Raw genomic sequence first — 24,609 nt, 5'->3', positions numbered from 1 at the left:
GTTCTTAAAAACCTTCAGAACTAATTTGTGATCTTTCTCTTTCTTTTTTATTTTTCTAATTACATGTAAAGATAGTTTTCAACACTCATTTTTTGTTAGATTTTGAGTTCCATATTTTTCTCCTTTCTTTACTTCCCCTCTTGACAGCAGGTAACCTAATAGAGGTTATACATGTACAACTATGTTAAACATATTTCTTTATTAGTCATGTTGTGAAAGGGAACAAAAGGGAAAAAACCATAAGAGGGAATAAAGCAAAACAAATTTTAAAAATTGAAAATGTCATGCTTTCGTTTGCATTCAGACTCCTTAGTTCTTTCTCTGGATGTGGATATTATTTTCCATCACAAGTCTTTTAGAAGTGACTCTGGGGGCAGCTAGGTGGCGTAGTGGATAAAGCACCAGCCTTGGAGTCAGGAGTACCTGGGTTCAAATCTGGTCTGACACTTAATAATTACCTAGCTGTGTGGCCTTAGGCAAACCACTTAACCCCATTTGCCTTGCAAAAACCTAAAAAAACAAAAAAAAGTGACTTTAAATTGTACTTCAGAGAAGAGCTAAGTCCATCAGAGGTGGACAGTGTTGCTGTTAATATGTACAGTATTCTCCTGGTTCTGCTCACTTCACTCAGCATCAGTTCAGATCTTTCCAGACTTACCCTTCAGAACTAAATTGGTAAGAATTTATATTTGGATGAACCTTTTATAAACTTCTGTTTTCTCCCAAAACAAGGAAGTCCCTTCCAGCTCTGTGGATGAATATTTTCACCAGTTTAAATCTAAGTTTGAAGAGGCACAGGTATCTCTCTCCAATTCTTCTTCCCTGTCTTATAAAGGGTCCAGGTATTGGAAGGATACTTTTCTGTAATCTAACTGTATATACTGATGTGTCGTGTCCTGACCTCAACTCAGCATCTGAGCTCAATCTCAGAAGCCTTTATTCAGTGCCCTTGGATGTGAAATTGTATAAGGCAAGGTAAATGTAGAAATTCCCTGTCCATATTCCCAGGCTAGAACAACAAACAACCCTCCCATCTCTGATAGGGAGAGAGATAATTAGGAGTATATTAAACAAATACATCAGTTAAAAGGATGTGGTAAATAGCCATGTGATCTTTGCAGTCAATCTAGGATTAGGCTATTTATGATGGTCCCTATCTTGGTGACTCACTTAAATGTTTACAATTAACTTTTAGGGGTCTATGCAGTTGGTGATATGGTTAAATAAATAAGAGAAACTGAAGCCATTTCAGGACAAAGAAATTCTGCTCTTTCAGTTAAAAGAAGGCTTCCTTATAGAAGTAGGATCTTTAGATTTAGTTAGGAAGCAGGTATGGTAAGATCAAGGATGGTATTCAGACATGGAATTTAGTGGCTGGGTGGTTCAGTGGATAGAGCTTTGGGCCTGGAGTCAGGAAGATCTGAGTTCAAATGTGGACTCATACACTCACTGATTGTATGACCCTGAGCAATTCAACTTCCCTTCCATTTACATCATTTTCCTAATCTGTAAATTGAAGGTCATAATAGCCGCCCCTCCCTCCCAGTGTGGTTGGGAAGATTAAAGGCATTCATATTTGTAAAACCCTGACCACTGTGCTTGACTCAGAGTAAGCACTATATTACTTCTATTACTATTGCTGATATTATGATGATGATGATGAAACTTAGGTGTAGAATGTTAGAATTGTGAGGAGCCTTCAAGATCACCTGCTCCAAACCCTTTGTTTGATTGAGAAGGAAGTTAGGCAACATTTATAAAGTGCTTTACAGGTCCCATATAAGAAGCTAGTTGGTTGTAGAGAACCCAGGTCTCCCCCAGCCCAGCACTCTGTCCACAACATCAGCAGTGTTAGAGTCTGTACTGAATAGTCGGAGGAAGAAGTCAAATTGCTTTCTAAATTGCTTTATAAAATAAATTAAATAAATGGACAGGAGACATGACACTTCCCTGACCTCATTTAGGGTTTTCTTTTTTTTTATTTTGTGTGGTTAGGTGACTTGCCCAAGGTCATACAGCTAAGTAACTATTAAGTGTCTGAGGCCAGATTTGAACTCAAGTCCTTCTGACTCCAGGGCCAATGTTCTGTCAACTGTGCCACTTAGCTGTCCTGAATTTGGGGTTTTCTTGACAGAGATACTAGAATGTTTGCCATTCCCTTCTCCAGGTCATATTAAATTGAGGAAACTGAGGCAGAGAGGGTGAAGTTACTTGCCTAGGGTCACACAACTTGTAAGTGTCTGAGGCTGGATTTGAACTCAGGTTTTTTTTTAACTCTAGGCCTGGTGCTCTATCCACTGAGCCATCTAGCTACAGGACAGAATAATAGTAGGAAGCAAAGTGATTAAGGATCATAGATAAGTCAGCCACTGCTAAGCAGTGCCTATAGTTGGGTAGCTGGCTGGGAACTAAGACACTGCACAGTCCTCAGTCTCCCTTTCCTGCTCACTCAGGTTCAGCCCCCTTTCTTGCTTTACTGTTCTCTTATCTCCAGAATGACTAAAGAGTCAAGGAGCAGAGTGGATCCAAAGGAGATCTAATTCTGGGTGTTTAGAGCTGAAAGGGACCTTAGAGTTTATCTGATCTGGGGGTGACTAGGTGGCACAGTGGATAGAGCACCAGCCCTGGAGTCAGGAGTACCTGAGTTCAAATCCGGCCTCAGATACTTAATAATTACCTAGCTGTGTGGTCTTGGGCAAGCCACTTAACCCCATTGCCTTGTAAAAAAACAAACAAAAAACCCCCTCAAAAAAAAAAGAGTAGAGATTATCTGGTCTGATCTTATTTTACATTTAAGGAATGAAGGGCAGAGAAATTAAGTTATCCAAGATTATACAGGTCAAGTGAATAGTAGAATGGGGAACTCAACACCCAGTACTCTGATTCCAAATCCACTCTTTCCTTATACTAAATAGATCATATTTGGAATGCAAGAGCATCATAAGAATAGATATTAGTATAATAAAACTTGAGACCCATTTTTTAATTGGAGATAAAAAATTTGGAGAATTGGCCATCATTAAAGCAGAACTTAACCTGGACCAAAACTAGCCTTACCAGCAGGGTCACAGTTCAAGGACATTCAGAGCCTGATCCCTTAGTTCTTTATGCCCATCTTCCCACAATACTCCCACATACTCAAAAGGGGGGAGTTAAGGATTCTAGTTATTTTTATCTTTACTTAGAAGTCAGTAGCAATTAATTCATTTTCAGCCCAAGTTCTTCATTGATAGCCATGGAATATCTATGTAATGTCAAAAGAATGAGAGGAGGGACCCCAGCATATTTATGGTTGGACATGGATAAGAATCTTACAGAATAAGTGGGCATGTTTGGTCTGAACTCTGTATTGTTGAAGGGAGTATACATGTGGATAAAATCATAGAGCTCTTGGAGTGTTAGAGTGGGATTCCTTTATCACTACAACATAACCATTAAGCTAGGTCAGTGAGTGAAGAAAGAATGGAAATCTGTCTTCAGAAAATGCACTAGACTTGTCCTTTCCTCCTTGCCTCCCTCCCTCCCCCCTCTAGCTTCTCAGACAAGACCAAAATATACATCAAGTAAAACCTTCACAGATGAAATAGCAATGTGCCACCATCTCCATCATGGCTTAGCATGGCACTCTTCTGTCACTCTCATAGCATCTATCCTTTGGCAAGGGACAACTAGATGGCACAGTGGGTAGAGTGTCAACCCTGAAGTCAGGAGGACCTGAATTCAAAACTGGCCTCAGACACTTACTAGCCATGTAACCCTGGGCAAGTCACTTAACCCTGATTGCCTCGCATCCAGGGCTATCTCCAGTCATCCTGACCCAGATGGCTCTGGAGAAGAAAGTGAGGCTGGTGACTTTAGCATAGCACCCTCTTACTCTAATTCATTTCATGAACTTGTACTTGTCATATCATCACCCTGATATTATGGTCTTCTTCAAAAATGAAGGATAGACATTATCTTTTAGCAAGATTTATCATCAGAGAATCAGACTAAATAAGGTGATGATACTGTGATGATACCCTTTTTATCTTATCTGCCCTTCCCTCCCATGATTGGGAACTAAGTCACTTCTCACCCCTCAAGAGTCTCCCTTTCTTCCTCACTCAAGTTCAACCCCTTTTGTACTTTCCTACTTTCCTGGAGATATGTCCTCATATCTACAGAATCTCTAAAGCAAGACTAAAGGGTCAAGAAGCAAAGTGGATCCAAAGGGATCTAATCCTAGGAAAATCAGGAGGGAGATCTCCTTATCTTTAGATGCAGAGTTCTTAGAGTAGGCTTTGTGGGTGGTCAAGGGGAAGGAGGCTACATGGCTCCTATCTTTGCAAAACTTAGGTTCTTTTGAGGGAGTTGAAACAGGCATGGTGCATTGACAAGAGCAACAAACACAAACCTGTGTGCAAAGCTGGCTATCTTCCTAGGCAGGTGCTAATAAGCATTCTGGAGCCAAGATAAAGGGCATTCTATTCATAACTGGACAGGATGATCTGAGGAGGGGTTGAGTCTGATGGAAGAAGGAACAAAAGTGGCTATTTATCATGCCTGCCCCTTCTAATTAGGTGCTGTGGACTATACAAAAGAATTAGAAAGCTGCTACAACCTAAGGTAGTGCTGTGGACTCAGGAGTCCCAAGTTCTAGTTTCAGCTTGCCATTGCATCTCCTCTCTGGGCCTCAGTTATCTCCTCTGTACAATAAGGTAGTTAAGGTGGTTGTTCAGTAATTCAATCTTGTCCAACTTTTTGTGACCCCAAAGACCATAGCATGCCAGATCTTTCTGTCTTCCATTTTTTCCTGAAGTCTATCCAAGTTCAGTCATTATCTAAATCATCCTCTGCCAGCCCCTCTGTTCAGACTTTTGAAAGACTTTTCAAGCCTTCAGACTTTCTCAAGAGTCTCATCTCATGTGGTCTTCCAGTGAATTGCCTGAATTCATCTCTTTAAGTATTGTCTGATTTGACCACTTTGCTGTCCAGGAAATTCTCAAAAGTCTTCTCCAACCCCTCAATTCAAAACCTCTGATTCTGTGACCTTCAGTTTTCCTTATAGTTCAATTCTCATAGCCATACATTGTTATTGGAAAAACCATAACTTTATAGATCTTGACAAAGATGCTTGCTGACAAGCAAGGTAATGCCTCTACTTTTTTTAGCATATTGTCCAGATTTTTCATAGCTTATCTCTCTTCCTTTATGGCTGCAGTCACTATTTAGACAATGATCTTTGAGCCCAAGAATATATGAGAGTGGAAAAAGCAGAACTAGTGTATAATCTCAAAAATGACAGAATATCTTTTTAAATACAAGGCAAACCATCAATATCACAGTGATCAATCATCTACTAATCCATCCACTAATGCTGAAGAGGTCAAAGTTGATCAGTTCAAGGAAGAACTACAAGAAGAAATAACACCAAAAAAAGATATCCCAATCATTAGAAGGTATTGGAATGTTAAAGTAGGAAATCAAAAAAATAATTGGAACAATAGGCAAGCTTGGCCTTGGAATTCAAAATGAAGTAAGACAGAGACTAATAGAGTTTTGTCATAGCAAACACTCTTTTTCAAAAACCCAAAAAATGACTCTACACAGAGCGATGGTCGATTTAAAAATCATTTTCATTATATAATTTACAACTTAGGGTGAAGAAGCTATATAACCTATTAAAGCAAGACCTGGAGTTGACTGTGGTAGCAACAAAATTATTCCCCCCAAAAAAGATAGGTGATAATCTATTCAAGTTCTGGATCATGTAGCTTACTTAGTAGGAGTCAGTCTCTGTCTCATCTCTCTCTCTCAATACATATGGGTGTAGCTATACATATAATTATATATACACACACACACACACACACACACACACACATACTCCTATATCACCTGTGGAATTGTGAGACACATGTCTGTCACCTACTGATGGAATATTTCATACTCTTGAATAAACTATAAACTGCCATGTACCTATCTATAAAAAATAAAGTAAGTTAATCTCTAAGACTCTTCCTAGCACTGACTAGCTGTGGTCCACTGTTGATAAACAGAGTCCTCTTCATCAAAATACCCCAACCAGAGTGGCAGGAGATGAGGAGAAGCACAGTCAGAAAATTGTTAGTAGACCCCTTCTGGTTTGGGGTTTAATTTTGATTTAAGAGCCACAACCTGCAGCCTGAAATCAACTCTTCCCCCAAACCCTATAGACCATGTGACTGATCTTCCCTATCAGACTCAGGCTTCAATAAAGCCAGCAACACATCTCCAAAGGAGATGGAGCCATTCTAAGGGTTGGATGCAGCTGTAGCACTGGAACAGTACCCTTGTCTGAAAGCTCTCCCCATCTTCCCCAAACACAACCAATAGCTTCCATCCATCCCCCATCCCTTCAAACCAACACAATAGGTTGTATGTCCTGGACATTCATCATCCTTCAAGGCCATGCAGGCAGAGTATGAAATGGTATGTTTTGTGTCCTGCCCCTTTAGACCTTTCTCAGAGCTCCTCTCCATCCCTGTCAGAACAACTCCAGATGGGCTGCGATGGAGCTTCCTCCGGGAGTCTTAACATGGAATGCCGGGTCTGTGGAGACAAGGCATCGGGGTTCCACTATGGCGTTCACGCGTGTGAGGGCTGCAAGGTATGGCTGGGCAGCTGCCTGGGTTTTCAAACCCTTCAAATGGAGCAGCTGAAGAAGCCCGGGGTTATTAAGGAATGAGTGGAAGCTCCAACTGCTGCTGGCTTTTGCTGGCCCTTCAGGCCCCCCTGCCCCAGCCACAGTACCCCTGATCACCTTGCCAGGTTCTGTGGCAGATTCAAAATTATAATTCTGGGCAAAACTTTTCTCAAGGGGGGGCTACTGAGGCCAAGCAGGGGAAGGGGCATGATGGCGCTGTTCTCCTGGGCCTGTTCCTCCCTCTCTTGCCCCCTGCTGGCCATGTATGGCACTGAGCTGGCTCCTCCTTTACGCTTCCTTGTGGGCTTCCAGTGCCCCCTGGGGACCTCACCTGAAATGATGGCAGAGAGAGTGACCACTTACTTTGCTGAGCCAGTAAGAGTTTCAAAGCTTCTGTCTCAAAATCTGAAAGCCTGGAAAAAATTGAAAAGAACTAGGAGTGTTATTTTCTGAAGTTTGCCTTAGCTCTTCTCTGGCCTTCAAAAGGGTAGAAAATGTTAGTTTTTCCATTTTTCTGAGATTTTTGCAAACTACATATACCAAACATGATGCATTTATGTGCACAAGTTACACATACATTTTATACTCCTAAATTAATAAGTAAATTTGAGCTGAGATTTTAAAAAATAAGTTACCCTTATTTTTTTTTTTTACATTCCATTCTCCCTCACCAAAAACAAAACTAAAAACTCTAAACCAATTCCTCCACTTCAAAATTTGTAGAAATTTTACACTTCAATTCCTACACTGGCTTTAGCATGTCTTAATAGGCAGACATTGCATTCTCAATGAATCTATTCATTCAGTTCAATTCCACAGACATTAAGTATCTATTATCATGTATCAAGCACCATAGTAGGTGCTAAGAGTGCAATGATAAAAATGGTTTGAGACATGCGCAATTAAGAGAGAAATCTAGGATCATGCTCTCAGAGCACCTGAGCATTTTAATAAAAGGGTTGGGATAAATGAAGGTGACTCTGGAGGATTGGTTGTCTGAGCTGGGCCTTGAATGAAGAGGGCAAATGAAATAACCCATACAGGGGACCGATCCAACAGAATGCAAGGCTGAGACTGAGGACTAGCCAGCTAGCAGAATGGTAATGATTCTTTCACAAGCCTTTCTTCAACACTCTTCCTAACTCTGCATGAACAGATTGAGGTCAATAGACCCTTAATGTCTGTCTCCCCCCCCCCCATCCCTCCTCTTGCTCTCCCTCCCCCCTTTTCCTCTTTTCTCTCTTTTTGTTCTGGCCTTCCAGGGCTTCTTCCGCAGGACCATCCGCATGAAGCTGGAGTATGAGAAATGTGATCGGAGTTGCAAGGTCCAGAAGAAGAATCGCAATAAATGTCAGCACTGCCGCTTTCAGAAATGTCTGTCATTGGGCATGTCTCACAATGGTGAGAGCTCGGAGATAGAGTGGGGAGTAATGAGGACAAGTCCAGTGGGGGGTGGGGGGAATAATGCAGCAGCTATGGGGTTGCTCACGCAGTGGCCTCCTGACTGAGTGTTATTCCAGGCATAAAGAGCATGTACTCAGGTTGAAGCAAGGGATGATAAGCCACAGAATCTCAGTGGTAGATATAACCTCAGGTCTTCCAGAGTAACAGTATCAGAAACAAATTGGATTTTTACTATGTATTTTAAAAGTAACTTCCTCTACTCTGATTTTAATATGTGAGTGATAAAGATCATTCGTTTTCTCTCTAATCCTTTCTTTCAGTATCTTTTGCCTGGTCTACATCTTATGCCACAGGAGTTTTCCTGAGAGACTTTAGAAAATTAATTGATTCCTTCTCTGTATCCTTCCCAATTCTTAAATCTCCTCTGGCCTCCATCAAAAGAAACCAGCTCCTAAAATTAATTGTTCTGTGATCTTAAAAGGAGCCCTAGATATAGAAGGTAGTTAAATCTTCTCCTTTGACACTAATAATATGGTGCTTTACAATTTACAAAGTGCTTTCACATGTGATAGCTATGAAAGAATTATTGTTCCTGCTTTATAGATGAGGAAAGCAAAACTAATAGAGGCTAAGTAATTTGTCCAAAGGTTGGGTTAAATGGCAGAGGTTTTCCAATCCCCTAGTCTGGGTTCTTTGTGTTATAGTAGCCTGACTCCTCATAATCTGCCCTGGACACCCAGATCAGGAATAGGGCAGAGCCAGGGCTAGCCAGCTGTTAGTCATAAAAAACTACCTACATGTGGCCCAGGGCTATGCAAACCCTAAGTAGGTGCTTAAATTAAAAACAAATAAATAGTGCTTGGATGGCTGATTAGGCAGTGAGGCACCTGCCCAGGAGACAATTTATAGATAGAATTTCCCTCTTCTCCCTGCACCACATCCATTGACCCTGTCTTATTTCATGTACCAGCAATTCGATTTGGCCGGATGCCAGAAGCAGAAAAGAGGAAGTTGGTAGAAGGATTGACTGCTAGTGAAGTGAGCGGGCAAAATCCACAAGGAGCTGACCTAAAGGCTTTCTCCAAGCACATCTACAATGCCTACCTGAAAAACTTCAACATGACCAAAAAGAAGGCCCGGGGGATTCTGACTGGCAAGGCCAGCAGTACACCTGTGAGTATAACATGAAGGCATGTGGCCTCAAAATCGGACCTATTTGGGAAAGTCTGGGAGAGGCTTTATGTCTGGGAAAAGTGGGGTCCTGTGCTTCCTGCATCTCCCTTTTGCAAGGAGGTTTCTTTTCTCTTCCCTTTTTCAGGGTATGGATGAAAAAAATTGGGGAAGCAGTGGGGAGGTGGGGAGTACCCATGGGCACCCCCACCTCACACACGCAAAGTTTCCACTTCTAACTAAGGCTGGGGGGGGTTGGGGTTGCTGGGGTTTTGTAGCCCTTTGTGATCCACGACATGGACACGCTATGGCAGGCAGAGAAGGGACTAGTCTGGAAGCAGCTGGTGAATGGGCTTCCCCAGTACAAGGAGATGAGTGTGCACGTGTTCTACCGCTGCCAGTGCACCACGGTGGAAACAGTGCGAGAGCTCACTGAATTCGCCAAGAGCATCCCCAGCTTTGTCAGCCTCTTCCTGAATGACCAGGTGACCCTGCTCAAGTATGGTGTCCATGAGGCCATTTTTGCCATGCTGGCCTCCATTATGAACAAGGATGGACTCCTGGTAGCTAATGGCAATGGCTTTGTGACCCGGGAGTTTCTTCGAAGCCTTCGCAAACCCTTCAGTGAGATCATCGAGCCCAAGTTTGAATTTGCTGTCAAGTTCAACGCCCTGGAGTTAGATGACAGCGACTTGGCCCTTTTCATCGCTGCCATCATCCTCTGTGGAGGTGAGCAAACAAGCCTAGATTTACTATCGGAATGGAGAGCATAAGATCATAGATCTAGAACTGGAAAGGACCTTAACAGTCATGGACTAACCCCCCCACTTTTTTTTACAGTTCAGGAAACTTGGGTCCACAATGATTAAGTAAAAGTGCTTTGTCTTAAGTCACCCTGGTGGGAAGCTATGATCTGAGCTCAGGCCCTCTGAATTCCATGTTAATCCCTCCCTCCCAAGTCCATTTTATTCATTTCAAGGATAGAACTGTTCTCATCAGAGGTAATAATCATGATACTGATATCACGTTTATGTGGTACTTTCTGGGTCCAAAGTGCCCAGACCATACTATTCTTGCTTGCAGGATAAGTCTTATCAGCTTTGTTCTAGAAAAAGGGATGAGCATTATAAGTAATAGCGCTAATTTTAAAGCATTTATGTATTATAACACTGAAGTCTTTACAACTGACCTATAAGGTTAGTGATGTTTGAGGTGAAAAAATAGGCTTGGGGACACGAAGTAACTTGCCCAAGCTACCATAGCGAGTAAGGGACAGATCAAAGACTCCAAATCTAGATTTCCAACTTTGATGCTCTTTCCCTTTCCCTCTCTCATGTTGCCTTCCACCCTACAAGAATCAGTTCAGTTATAAGTGAGTGACGTTACCTGCAGAACACATTTTAGGGGATGCCTTCAGATCCAATTCAGAAAGAGGATAGATAGCCCCTGTCTCCTGCCCCTAAGATCCCATATTAAAAAGGCAGCCAAGTAGTTGTCAGTCATCTAAGGAACACAGAGAGTAAGCGTTTTGCCACAGAGAAAGGTGAATAGTTACCATGTAATTGGCCACACCCCAGGAGAGCATCCAGGTTGCCACCAAGTCCACCTCCCCAAACACTTCCTTCTCCCCATAGATCGCCCTGGCCTCATGAATGTCAAGCAAGTGGAGGAGATCCAAGACAACATTCTAAGGGCCCTGGAGTTTCACCTACAAGCCAATCATCCTGATGCACAGTACCTCTTCCCTAAGCTGCTGCAGAAAATGGCTGACCTAAGGCAGCTGGTGACAGAGCATGCCCAGATAATGCAGAAAATCAAAAAGACTGAAACTGAGACCTCACTGCATCCACTCCTTCAGGAGATCTATAAGGACATGTACTGAAGCCCTGAGACAAAAGAGTTGCCTGGGCTGGTCTAGGCCATATGTGAGCTATCCAGGTACTTACTACCCTGGTGCTGAAGGACACATGGTGGGCAGGCCTGAAGAAGCACTGTCCACATCCTGATTCCGTTGACTTTGCCCAGAGGCACTTGGCATTACTCCTGGAGTAGTCCAGACTTACACTTGGGCTTGTGTGCATGCGTGTGCATACACACTCGGTCAGTCTCTCTCTCCCCTTATACCTCTTTTGTCTCTAAGAACCAGGTTTGTATTATCTCACCAGCAAGAAACTACAATGGGCCTCTCCTTTTTTCCATTTGCTGGATGAGGCCTATCTATTCCCTCCATTTTCCTGGGACAGAAAGGTGGAGGAGGTGCCAAGTTTCTCAGGCTCTATTTCCATAATGTAAGACTTGTGTGAGACATCCCAAAGAAACACTAAGCTGCGTGTAGATTCTAGGTCTCCTGTTCTCCTTCAAGCCTTTAGTGATTGACCAGATTCCATTCTCCTTTGGAGCCCAACTATGCCATTCCCCCAGCTGTCTCCAGCTTCCTCTCCAGTTCTCCTGGAAATTTGATGAATGAGATTGGGAGTAGTGTCCCTTAGAACATGGAAGAAATGCACAGACCAGAAACAGGGCACCCAGCAGAAATCCATGTGGGGCTCCCTTCACTGCCTTGGACTTTGTGAATAGCTTTCCTGGGGTTAGATATGGGCTTTGGCAGCAGGTCACATTGATGCCTAGCATCATTTCTATTCTTTTAGCGTGGTCTTCCATGCTGGTACTGCCTCTGGTGCTGGCTGACATGGGAGCTGGATACTAACATGTCCCTTCATCTTGATGTCCAGGAGCATGGTGGGTGGGCATCTCTGAGAGCAGCAAGGATCATGGTGTTTGGGGGAGGACTGAAAGGAGAGCCACAGTCCTGCCTGGAGCAGGTCTTAGAGCTAAACTCATTTTGAAGGCTGAGTCCCAAGACAGAAGACTAGGTCAGATGTTCTCCCTCCCACTGTGACAATTGTTGAGATACAGCCCTATCAATCTCCTCCCCCACATTTCATTATTAAGTCATAGTATACACTACCTTGCCCAGACTCTCTTAACTAGTACCTAGATGTCTTGAAGCGAGTTTGAGCTTAACTTTCCCCCTTCTTCATAGAGTATGGAGAAGCTGGTGCTGCTACCCAAGTCTTTACCCCCACCCCACCCCCATTGCACTCCTAAGAGCCGCCCTGCTGGCACCTACCTACTACAAGCACTGAATTCACTTTAATCACAGGTTTCATTCCCCTTCCCCAAACAGGACAGGGCTCTAAACTGCCAGGCTCTTCTACTAGGTGAGCTGCATTCCCTTTTCTTGAAAGAGTTTAAACAAGAAAGTCCAAGTGAACAGGGCACCTCTATGGACTCAGCAGCTGCCGAGCCTGCCCACAGCCTGATTAAAAGGGTTTAGCTTAAGGAGGGTGGGGATTGGGGGTGGGAATGTAGCCTATAATGAACCTTTTCCTCAAAGCTTACCACTACCACCTATCTTGCCCACAGGCCACTGGGCTCTGAGGAGGTCAGGCAGGTTGATCTGTCCCAGATTAGCATCTAGGTGCTTCGGAGAACCACCTCCTGAACGCCTGACCTGTTCTTACACTCCCACCACCAGGAGAGAGGGCCAGGCCATTTTTAAAACTGGCTTCTCACCTTTGAGGTAGGCCCCAAGGTCTGGGACACAGTTTAGGAATATGCTTAGGAAGTCATACCTAAGAGAAACAGTAGACCATCCACTCCAATTCCTTGAGGAGGAAATTATTTGCCTAAGGTCATAGAGGCAGAACTGGGACTGGGACTGGAACCCAGTTCAGGGGGATCAAAGCTGGGCTCTTGGCAGCCTCAAAGACAGAGGTGGGAGCACACGTTAGGGGGCCTTTTCAGGCTGCTGGCAGCCTTGGGTTGATGGGGTGGGAGTGGGGTGGGGGAGAAATAGAGGAAGAAAGGAAATCCTGGCTACTTTACCTCTTCCCATTTCTTAGGCTTTTTTTGGGGGGGAGGAGGAAGCAGACCACCTCATCCCTTTTTTATTCTGTCTTCTCCAAGTCCATCCCTGACTTGGTATTGAGGTCAGAAGTTCCTGAGGCAGGTTCTCCAGTCCCACCTCCCCCACAGCCCCCTGCTGGGGCAGGTACCCTAGGCTTTGCACACTCCCTGTGGGGGGCCCTGCCCTTGCCTGATGCTGTGAAGGAAGACACTGTGCCTGATCATCCCACCTTCTGCCCCCCCAGCCCCCACTGTGCAGATGCTCAAAGCTGCCGCTCTCCCTTGTGTCATAACAATCTCCAAAATTGAAATGTATATTTTTGCTAGGATCCCCAGCTTCCTTTGTTTTTAATATAAATAGTGTACACAGATTGATGGAATTCTAAATAAATGGGAATTAAATATATAAGAGCTAACTGACCCTAAACTGACTTTGTCCTTTGTAGTCCCCCCCCCCCCGGGGTTAAATTAGGATCCTTGGCACTTTTCTTCCTTTGCAGGTTTCTGGGGAGAAGGCGGCTAAAAGCTCTCCCAGAGGGTAAACATCCATGCAGGGGGGGGGGGGTCATATAACTTGCTCAAGATTTTTCTTATCTTTGCTGATTTTAGCATTACCACATTTTGCTCCACTGGATATCTGTTAGAGGTGTTAGAGTAAGAAATACAGAATGAACACCTATAAGATAACTAGAGAATTAGGCAAGATCATAAATCTCACCTCCTGAGACTTTGAATGTTACATCCTTCCATACTTGTCAGCAGCTCCACAATAAATGAGTTCCTTTTGTTGTCCCAATTTCTTCTGGTTTGGGGAGCTGGTCCCTTTGTTCTCAGGATGCCTCTTCTGACCTTTGGCCAAGTTCTTCAACTCTTAGGAAAGCCCAGGCAAGAAATAGAAGCAGCCTGATTTAGAAAGAGCATTCCATTAACATCTGAGGCTCTAAGTTCAACTTTTAATTCTGCTTCTGCTTAATTCTGCTGTGACCTGTCCTCGGGCAACTCACTCCTTTAAGGACTCAAATAATTAAATGAAATTAGGGTTAGTGTTGGGAGGAAATCAGGAAAGGCTTTTCATAGGAGATGATATTTGAGCTGAGTTTTGAAGGAAACTTGAGATCCTGAGAGGGAGACAAATGGGATAGTCTGATTAGAGGTCATGGCAGCAGTGTGAAAGATAAGGAAATAGATCAAGTTGGGGTGGGGGGGCATTTCAGAAATCTGGGTGAGAATAGGTGAATAAGGCAGAGTGTAGAAAAAAGGCTTTAATGCTGGAGAACTTTAGGTAATGTATCAACAAGCCTTGGCAACAGGTTATATATATGGTGAGGGAGGAAGGATGATTGAGGTTGTAGTTCTTGTCTGCTAGAACATAGTGCTCTCCTTTGGCCCAGCAATACCACTACTGGGTCTATAGCCTGAAGAAATGATGAAAAAGGGTAAAAAACATTACTTGTACAAAAATATTGATAGCAGCCCTGTTTGTGGTGGCAAAGAATTGGAAATCAAGTAAACGTCCTTCAATTGGGGAATGGCTTAGCAAACTGTGGTATATGTACGTCATGGAACACTATTGTTCTATTAGAAACCAGGAGGGATGGGATTTCAGGGAAGCCTGGAGGGATTTGCATGAACTGATGCTGAGTGAGATGAGCAGAACCAGAAAAACACTGTATACCCTAACAGCAACATGGGGGTGATGATCAACCTTGAAGGACTTGCTCATTCCATCAGTGCAACAATCAGGAGCAATTTTGGTCTGTCTGCAAAGGAGAGTGCCATCTGTATCCAGATAAGGAGCTGTGGAGTCTGAACAAAGTTCAAGGACTATTCCCTTCAATTTAGAAAAACGCAACTTATTGTCTGATCTTGTTACCTCTTAGACTTCTTGTCCCTTCTCTAAGGATATGATTTCTCTCTCATCACACCCAATTTGGATCAAGGTACAACATGGAAACAAAGTGGAGACTGACAGATTGCTTTCCGTGGTGGGGTGGGGGAGGGAAGTGGGATTGGGGGGAAAATTGTAGAACTCAAATAATATCTTTAATAAAAATTAATTTAAAAAAAGAACATAGTGCTCTCTACAGAACCAGGATAGTTTTACAGAAATAATTAATTTCATTTTGACCATGTTGCATTTGAATTTGAATTCAGCATAATACTGTACATCCTTGGTGGGGTTGTCCTGGAAGCAGCTAGAGAAGTAGAAGTAGAATTCAAGAGAAATTTGGGCTGAATAGAAAATACAGGAGTTGCCTACAAAATGACAAGTGAACCCTCATAAACCAAAAGATACCACTGAGAGGGAAGAGGGCCCAGGACAAACAGACAGAGGTTGTTTGTGTTTTGTGGATTAAAGACAATTAACAAGAAGCAGATGGAGAGCTGATTGGACCTGGAGAAGGAAAGACCTGAGTTCAAATTTAGCCTCATACTTAGTAGCTGTGTAAGTCTATATTAATCACTTGACTTCTGTCTCTGTCCAGTGAGGGTAATAGCACCTCCCAGGGAGTTGAAATGTTAAAATTACTCGGCAAAATTTAAAGAACTGTATAAATTATCCAGCAAAGGAGCAGTCAGATGACAGCCTCAAGAGAACACTGTCATGAAGCTAAGGAAGAAGAGAACAGATCGAATGCTTCTGAGAAGTCAAGGAGAAGGAGAATGGAAAAAACCCCATCATATCTAGCAGTGAAGAGAACCCTGTTAACCTTGGAAGCAATTTCCTTCTGATGGCCTCAGAAGCTGGATCGCAAAGGATTCAGAATGGATTCAGTGAGTGTAACCAGCTCTATCTAGGAAGCTAGAGAGGACTAGAGCTAAAGGGAGGGGGGCAGAGTCAAGTGAAAGATTTTTTAAAATGAGGGACATCAATCAACAAATATTAAGCACTGGGGTGGCTAGGTGGTATAGTGGATAGAGTACCGGCCCTGGAGTCAGGAGTTCAAATGTGACCTCAGACACTTAGTTACCTAGTTGTGTGGCCTTGGGCAAGCCACTTAACCTCATTTGCCTAGCAAAAAAAAACTAATAAATAAACAAATAAATATTAAGCCCTTACTTTGTTTTGGTTCTTGATAAGCCCAAGGGATACAAATCTGAAAACAAAGCCCTTGCCCTCAAGGAATTTAGAATCTATTTTGAGAAGAAAAAAACAAAAGGAAACTGAAAAGGGGAGGACTAACCCAGGGAGAGACAGTACACAGTGAGCCAGGATGATGGAGAGTAACAAGTCCAAAAACAGTGGAGCTGGTGGGAGATTTGGGGAAAAACTGGGAGGATATTTTGATTTTAGGGATCTCAGAAGCCAGTGGATCAGAAGGCCTTGAAAAGGACATCTTGAAAGGGCAAGCTTCCAGAGGAGGAAAGAAATTATTCCAAGGGAAAAATAGAAAAACTGGCCTTGGCAAAGAGAGTTATCTCTTCCTCATAGACTGAGGGAGGGGATAAAGAATGGAAGACTATAGATTTTGAGGTATGGTATCAGAGAGAATATATAGGCTTTAAGATTTTTCAAAGTACTTTATATACATTATCCCATTTGAACCTCAAAACAGTTATCCTCATTTTACAAATGAGGGAACTGAGACTACTCAGAGCAGATATGTGACTTGCCCAGCTAGTTTTTTTAATTTACTTTTATTAAAGATATTATTTGAGTTTTACAATTTTTTCCCCAATCTTACTTCCCTCCCCCCACCCCACCCCCCACGGAAAGCAATCTATCAGTCTTTACTTTGTTTCCATGTTGTACCTTGATCCAAACTGGCACACAGCTAGTTTTAAAGGCAGGATTCAAACCTAGATCTTACTGACTTTTGAGCCCATGCTGCTTTTTAATTATTTGATGAAGCCAGAGGAGGAAAGAGAAGGAAGCCCACTTCCTTAAGGAGCTTACAATCTAACACAGAAAAATAGGAAAGGGGCAAAGGTGACTGAAGTATGAGTAACAAAGGTTGATTGGATCTTTCAAGATGATGAGTGTTATAAATCAATGAAAAGAAAAACCTGCTAGAGAGAAAATTGTACATTTTATTCATGAACCTTGCAAGATACACCTTACAAGGTGCAGGTACTTCATATAGGCGTGAAGCATGAATTAGTCCTCAAAGTCAGGTAATTTATGGTCTTCAGAAACTCTTTCCCCTCCCTCTTGAATGTTCATAGGCTCTCAGTTTGAGTTACAATCTAAGAGGTCCACCCATTCCATGATATCCCCCTAATATGATCCCCCCCATCATAGGACCCATGATATGCTAAAGAACCCCAGTCGTCACAGAGGGTGTGTGGGTTAATATTCAGTTACCTAATTGCACAGACTTGGGGTTTCCTATCCCTGAAATGGAATTAGGAAAACTCTTCTAGCCTTGTGATTGTCTGAGTCATTCCCCCTTTATAATGGATTCCCTAAGGGCTCCCCTCTACAACCTGTGAAGACCAACACCCTACATTTCTCACAACTTCCCCCTTTTCTAACAACAACTTGGTCTTCACACTTCACCAGCAGCGTCTTCCTCAAATTAATTCACAATCCTCATCCTTGATAGGACTGACTTTCCCTATCAATATCTTTACCTCTTCCTTATTAAAGCCATATACCAGTCCTAATTTGCTGATAGAATCTTGTACTATTTGAGTTAGTAACTGGATCATACATGGGAGACAAACATGGCTAATAAGGATTCTCCCACTTAGGGCCAATAGTAAGATACCCAATAACTTTCCACCATGAACCAGTAAACCAATTCATCTCAGAGGTACTAAATGGGCTTGTCCAGGTTTGGACTGGAACATGTGCCAACTTTCTAATATCCCTGGTTATCTCCTTTATCACCTGCCCATTGTCATCTATCTTTAGGCAGCAGCTTGACAAGTTCAGTTTACCACAGCCTCCTCCTTCCTCAGTCAGCAGGTAGTCTAGTACCAATCTATGTTGAATACTCGCCTCTCTTACTTGGTCAGCCAACAAGTCCAAGGCCCTAGCTGTGTGATTGGTAATTTTTCCACTACAACTTGGAGTCTTATTGGTCTATTCAGGATAAACTGGGGTTCCATAGCCCCAACTCTCATCCTCTGCCCTTAAGTTTAGTTTTTTTGTGTGTATTTTTTTTGCAAGGCAGATGGGTTAAGTGGCTTGCCCAAGGCCACACAGCTAGGTAATTATTAAGTGTCTGAGACCGGATTTGAACCCAGGTACTTTAGCCACTACGCCACCTAGCCACCCCTGCCCTTAAGTCTAGATAACTCCCTGACCAACTCTTTGGACAACTGGGTCTAGGCAGTAGTCCTACAAATCCAATAATGTCCCTCTAGTGCTAGTTGGTCTGTCAGGAATAGTTTCCAACAAATGGATAATACTGGTCCTCTTCTTTACTTCCAAGGGGCCCTCTTAAATAGGCCATATAATCATCATGATAATAGATACATTTCCAAAGTTGCTGTACTTCCTTCCACTGCAAGTTTTTATACCAATGTCTTTAGAAACGTCTTCCCAGCTCCAAAACTAATCAAACTAAATTCCTGATTTTCTGTCATTGGATCAATCAAGAATAGCTAATATACCTAGTGATGTTCCTTAAATTATCTTTCTTGCAAATGGCCATTTCAGCACTTTTCTTGCAAGTCCATACTAACTCATAATCAGTTTCCCTTAACAAACGCCCCAGTTTGTGCATCTTCACAAGGGATCCAGGTACCATCATTCATCTCACATGAGTCTAAGGCCACCTATCTTGTTGAGTCCTGAATATATGTGCCCTGCTTCTGGACATGTCCAGATATTTACTACTCCCCAGGCAATTATCCTGGCCAGTCATTTATAAACAAGTCACCCTGAACTGACTTGGCCACATGCCACTGGTATCTCTCTCCTCTAGATCAGAATTCTGTGCCACAGTGCACCCCTGACCAGGGACTGAGAATCTAGCCAGACCCAGGGGTACCCAAGACCAATTCTCAAACTGCTGTGAACTATGGCAAGTCCAACAGCCACACCAAAAGACGGGGCATTGACTTCTGCCAGCTAGACTCTCCTCCCATCTTTACTAACACCCTGTTGTCTGAATCAGAGATAGGACTCATTCCCTATACAGACCCACATAGCTATAATAATGCCACCCAATAATGTCCCTCTTTCTTAATGAAGAACATTTTCACCCTGACTGCCCTCCTCCTTTCCTGTAAGGAGAAGAGCATAAGTAGGGGTGTCACACTTATAGAGTCAAGGGGAAGTTACAGATAAACAATGTAGGTGAGAGATGGTGGAGATAACTGGTCCAGTGTCTCTCCTCTCTTCTCCCTTGGAGACATCCAATGTCCTTCAGCATCTTCTGAATCTGTTCCAAAAAGTCCTCTCCAGCTCTGACGCCTTGATACCTTGTCTTCTGGTAGAGAAACTGTTTAACATCTTATTCAGATCAAAGCACGTTTCCATCACTAAACAATGAGATTCTGGAGCTTATTACAATTTACATTTTGCCTTATTGCCATATTGACATATAGTTCACTTTTAACACAAACTTCCATTAATATTTTACTACATGAGCAAACTTACAAGCTTCAGTCAATGTGATCATTCTCACTGGGAGTTTGCTCCATACACATACATTCAACAGTCATCTTTGTTCTAAGAGTACCCAGCATCTGGCTTAAAATAAAACAATTTTAACCTTTGCTTTCATTACAGTAAGGAGTCAAACATCCATAACCAAAATGAATTTTTTTCCCAAATATTCCCATATTTTCCTTTTCCTGGTATACTTATCTGACACACTCATTTCCTTAAACTAGAACTTGAAACTAATCATCCTAAGAATTTCCCATTCTTCTTACCTAAATATCCCCTCTAATACAAAACTCTAATACAAAAACTAAGGAAACCTAATTCCTATCTTAGCATGTAGCTGATAGCAGGTGTCAGAGCCAGACACTTAACCCATCTCTAGCTATTAGATCTAATTTACCTAAAACTTTCCAGGATATTAAAGGAAATTTCCTTTATGGGTAATGAATGTCAGTGTCCAGACAAAGGTCACATGGGTAAGTCAAATGTCAGGCCAGATTTATTCTTCCAGGTGAGATATTATCCAAATGTCATTTTGGGGAAATCAAGTCAAAGGGGCCCAACCTTAGCCATACTGAGAAGCTGCCCCTTCAGCTGCCCATCCCTGTCACCTGACATCCTTGTCCCATTGGCTTCCTTGGCTCCAAGAACATGACATTTACCCAGTAGAATTTCTTTTGTTGACCATCTTGGTTTCTGACATAAGAGAAAATTAAAAGTTCTGTGATCTAAAATCGTTGTTTTACCTAGTTAGAACTTCCAGTGAATGCAATTCACTAAATTCCAATTATAATCTAAATGGAGTCCCAATTAATGAAACCCCTACCTAAAGCTCAGATTATCCTTCCTGGGTCTTTGCCTAAAACCTGGTATTCTAACTATGACTGGCCCTGCAGACCTGTCTCCCACTTCTTACTAGAGACATCCCTTTATCTGAAATCATATCTACTCCACCTCTATAAGAATGACATATCAGATTCACCTTGGCTAGAGAAATCTCCTTCTAGCCTGTTGTATCTCTTACAACAAATAAATGCCTCCTTTGTCCAGGAGATTGCACAGAGAAATATCAAATTATCTTGTGTTTATCTTTCCTATATTATAGAGTGCTTTTATACTTCAAAGCAAACAAGCACTGCTTTTAAATATACATATATAGATCCAAAATATTCCCAATTCACATACATAGCTAGAAACTTCTATACATAAACTTGTTTACATACTAACCAACTTCAACATACAAATGGTTATTTTTTCCACGCCAATTGGGTTAAGTGATTTGTTCAAGGTCACACAGCTAAGCAATCACTAAGTATCTGAACCCAGGTCCCCTGACTCTGGGGCTGGTGCTTTATCCACTGAGCCACCTAGCCGCCCCCTAACATACAAATTACTTTTCAGAATTCTTTAAAACCATTAAAACAATCTTAGGTAGCCTTAAATTTCCAACATGCATTATTAATTTCATTATAACAGAGCAGCAATAAGAGTAACAGTAGCACACAAATTACTAGACTGTACCAAGCAATCCTTCCATAATTACATTATTCATGAACCCACAGATCTATCCCAGAAAGGGTCGTATTTTTTTTCCATATTTTCCTTATTGCCCTTCAAAACAATCACATTAATCCCAGGTTTTAACAATACAGTATTTAAATAACATATTCACAAGAATAACTAAATACTGCAAATATAATCTCTTTGCAGTTACAAAAGAATATCACATGACTGATAAAAACATCTTATTCATCATTAAGTTACCTTTCAATAGGGCCTACAATTGCAATTTGTTCAGAGCCCCCCATCAGCCACCTGCAGTTACCAAGAGAGAAGTCCACATTCTTAACTTCTTTAAAATTAAACATGCATTGTTAATATACATTAAACATTATGATTGTTATTTAAACATCTCATTTCCCTTAGAACAAGAGCAAAATGAATATCCCATGTTCTTTACACTTTGTCTCTACCCAGATTCTCAGAATCCAATCTCATACATATGACACATTTAAAACCCCAATGTAATTAAAATTCAACTAACTTCCCAACAGCTTAGTTTGATAAAAACTTTAGAGTACCTTATACAGAGAATCCAGCACTCATATTCCAAAGGCTCTATCCAAAATAAAAGTACAATTGTTAGCATTATTAAACTTAACATTAAAACCAATTAGACAAAAAAAAATCTAAAACCAATTAGAGCTTGTCCCAAAAGACATCGGTAAACATCCCTGACAACCTAGGTATTTCTCTTCTTAGTAACCCAATACCACTTTTCTTTAACCAAAGGTGTTACAATAGAGTTTAAAATCCCAAACCACTTAACTACTTGCAAAAGTTACAATAGTGTTAAAATAGTTTATTCCCAAACTAATTTAAGAATCTAGGTTATTTAATTCCTCCCATTCTGTACAAATTTTGTCAGAATGTTACAACACTAGTATCCCTCTTTTAAAATCCTCAGTGCACTTCCTAAAACTCTAGTTCAGAAACTTTAAAAACAATGAGAGTCATCACTCTGACCACATGGCCAGCAGATAGTCATTAAATGTGATTTCCTTTCAATAAAGGAGTCTCTTAACCCCTGGATCTTTTACATTTTTTTTCTTTCCAATACATAGCCCACCTGTAGAGGGATCTTTCCCTTTAAGGCTTAAGCACTTGAGCTCTCCTGTTTATCCCCCCTCCCTCCACAGGTGGGTGGGGAATTTAGGTAGACTCAGTCTAGGGGTTCATGTCTTCACAAGATGGCGGATGGGTTGAGACCACCACGTGTCCAACCTACCACCCCTTCCCCCAACCCGGGGAGAAACCAATAAGGATAGGAAATCTTCCCTCCTCTAACTTCTCACTCTTCCCCTTAAAGGTTCTTTCTTCTCTTGAACTTCTTCTAAACTCTTTCCCCAAAGCACAACTTGCTTTTTTTTCCTTTAAGAATCCCCCTCCCCTTAAACTCTGCACACCTAGCAAAGTACCCCAGTACCAAAGGGTGAGGGAGGGGCTCATTTCCACGTGGGGCCGCTGCACACTACACTATTTCCTTCTCCCCCACCTTCTGAAACTCCTGGGCCCAACTCCCAGCTAGCCCTCTTTTAAAACTTGAGCTGGGTCTGCAGAACCAGAAATGCCTAAAAGAGACACATACACAAGACAGGACAGAACAAATACACACACTCCCTTGGGAACATTCAAACCCACTCACATAGCATTGGATCCAATCAGCTTCCATAATTTAGAAAGCATTTCTTTTTCTCCTCTCTCCAGACTTTCCCTTTCCTCATGGGCCCGCTGTTAGCCTCCTTCTCTCTAGGAGCAGCCAGAGGATCCCACCTATTTTTTTTTATCTTTTTCTAACTTGCTTAGAAATAATTTAGCATCCCCAATTATCTGGCATGTTGCCTATTCCACCTCCTCTTTATTTAAAGGTACGTTATGGTTCACTTCCTCAGACCTAAACCTTGGCCACCAGACAGACTGTCTTTGGATGGGGATTTGTGGCCATTCAGAATAGCAGTATCTGATGAACTTAGTTTTCTCTTTACCCTAGACAGCATCTTCGCTGTCCCAGCTAACCTACCCAAAGACCTCTCCTTGGGTATTGGATGGGGGAGTCACTTCCTCTCATCCCTGACATGCCTTTTCAACCTCTGGCCTCCCATCTACGACTTTCTTTCCTGGAATTGTCTAGAATCAGCCTTGAAAGATAAAAACTGAAGTTTCCCTACCTTTCTGGGTCGTTTCCACAATTTTCCATCACTTTCCCCGTCAATGGCAGGGTTTCAGGTCCATTCAGAGATCCACCCAAGGGAACCCCGGAAAAGAAACAAGGATCTGGCTTGAAATCAAGCTATGAGCACTCCTTCCCCTGTCTCTTCTGGGGCTTCCTCAAGGGGTTCTGAAGATCCTAGCACAAGCCCCACATTGTTCTAAATGAATGAAAAGAAAAACCTGCTAGAGGGAGAGAAAATTGTGCAATTAGGTAATTGAATATTAATAGTGAAGCACAGGGGCAGCTAGGTAGCACAGTGGATAGAGCACTGGCCCTAGAGTCAGGAGTACTTGAGTTCAAATCTGGCCTCAGACACATAATAATTACTTAGCTGTGTGGCCTTGGGCAAGCCACTTAACCCCATTGCCTTGCAAAAACTAAAAAAAAAAATAGTGAAGCACAAATTAGCCTTCAAAGTCAGGTAATTTATGGCCTTCAGAAACTCTTTCCCCTCCCTCTTGGATGTTCATAGGCTCTCAGAGTTTGAGTTATAATCTAAGAGGTCCACCCATTCCATGATATGCCCCTAATATGCCCCCCCCATCATAGGACCCATGATATGCTAAAGAACCCCAATCGTCACAGGGGGTGTGGGGGTTGATATTTAATCACAGGACTTTTCAAGGAGGCAGTGGGTCACAGAACAGATAAGCTTTGTTGGCCTCATGTATGAGAGTCTTCCTGAGGAAGCCAGGCCTGAATAGGGCCCAATAGTGAGTGGATTGTCCAATACAGCTTCAGGGAACTGGATACCAGAAGAGGGTACAGGGCTGTAGAAATGAGCAATGGGGGCAGCTAGGTGGTGCAGTGGATAGAGCACTGGCTCTGGAGTCAGGAGGACCCGAGTTCAAATCCTACCTCAGACACTTAATTGCCTAGCTATATAATCTTGGCCAAGTCACTCAACCCCATTGCCTTAAATAAATGAAAAATTTTTTTCAGGTTTATGAAGGTCTTAACTCGGGCGCAAAAAATGCCATGTTGTCTTCCTTTGTAAATTAGGTTACAAGATGTTAAGTCACTTCCTCAGGGTGACTTGTGTGTCCCTGACAACATCTGCTCCAGATTTTCTGAGCCTTTGCAGACAGACTTTTGCTGCCTCACCAGGTTTAGCTCCAGCACTCTCAG

The 24,609-nt window shown here is 42.3% G+C and overlaps 1 protein-coding gene across 7 annotated transcripts in view; it reads left to right on the top strand.

The window, feature by feature from the left end:
- PPARD (peroxisome proliferator activated receptor delta) overlaps positions 1-15,134 on the top strand; it is a 78,245-nt gene extending 63,111 nt beyond the window's left edge. For 6 of the 7 annotated variants that reach the window (XM_074236467.1, XM_074236465.1, XM_074236466.1 and 3 more), the window contains 5 exons: positions 6,477-6,628; positions 7,927-8,065; positions 9,039-9,241; positions 9,517-9,967; positions 10,873-15,134. In XM_074236467.1, coding sequence (XP_074092568.1) covers positions 6,477-6,628; positions 7,927-8,065; positions 9,039-9,241; positions 9,517-9,967; positions 10,873-11,120 — 1,193 coding nt within the window. In that variant the 3' untranslated portion in view covers positions 11,121-15,134. The remainder of the gene's footprint in view (positions 1-6,476; positions 6,629-7,926; positions 8,066-9,038; positions 9,242-9,516; positions 9,968-10,872) is intronic. The other variant, XM_074236471.1, reaches the window with a different exon arrangement.
- Positions 15,135-24,609: the final 9,475 nt, after the last annotated feature.

The sequence above is a fragment of the Macrotis lagotis genome, chromosome 5, assembly GCF_037893015.1.
Source record: "Macrotis lagotis isolate mMagLag1 chromosome 5, bilby.v1.9.chrom.fasta, whole genome shotgun sequence".
In the NCBI taxonomy this organism is placed as follows: domain Eukaryota; kingdom Metazoa; phylum Chordata; class Mammalia; order Peramelemorphia; family Peramelidae; genus Macrotis; species Macrotis lagotis.
This window is presented reverse-complemented; position numbering and strand designations above follow the sequence as displayed.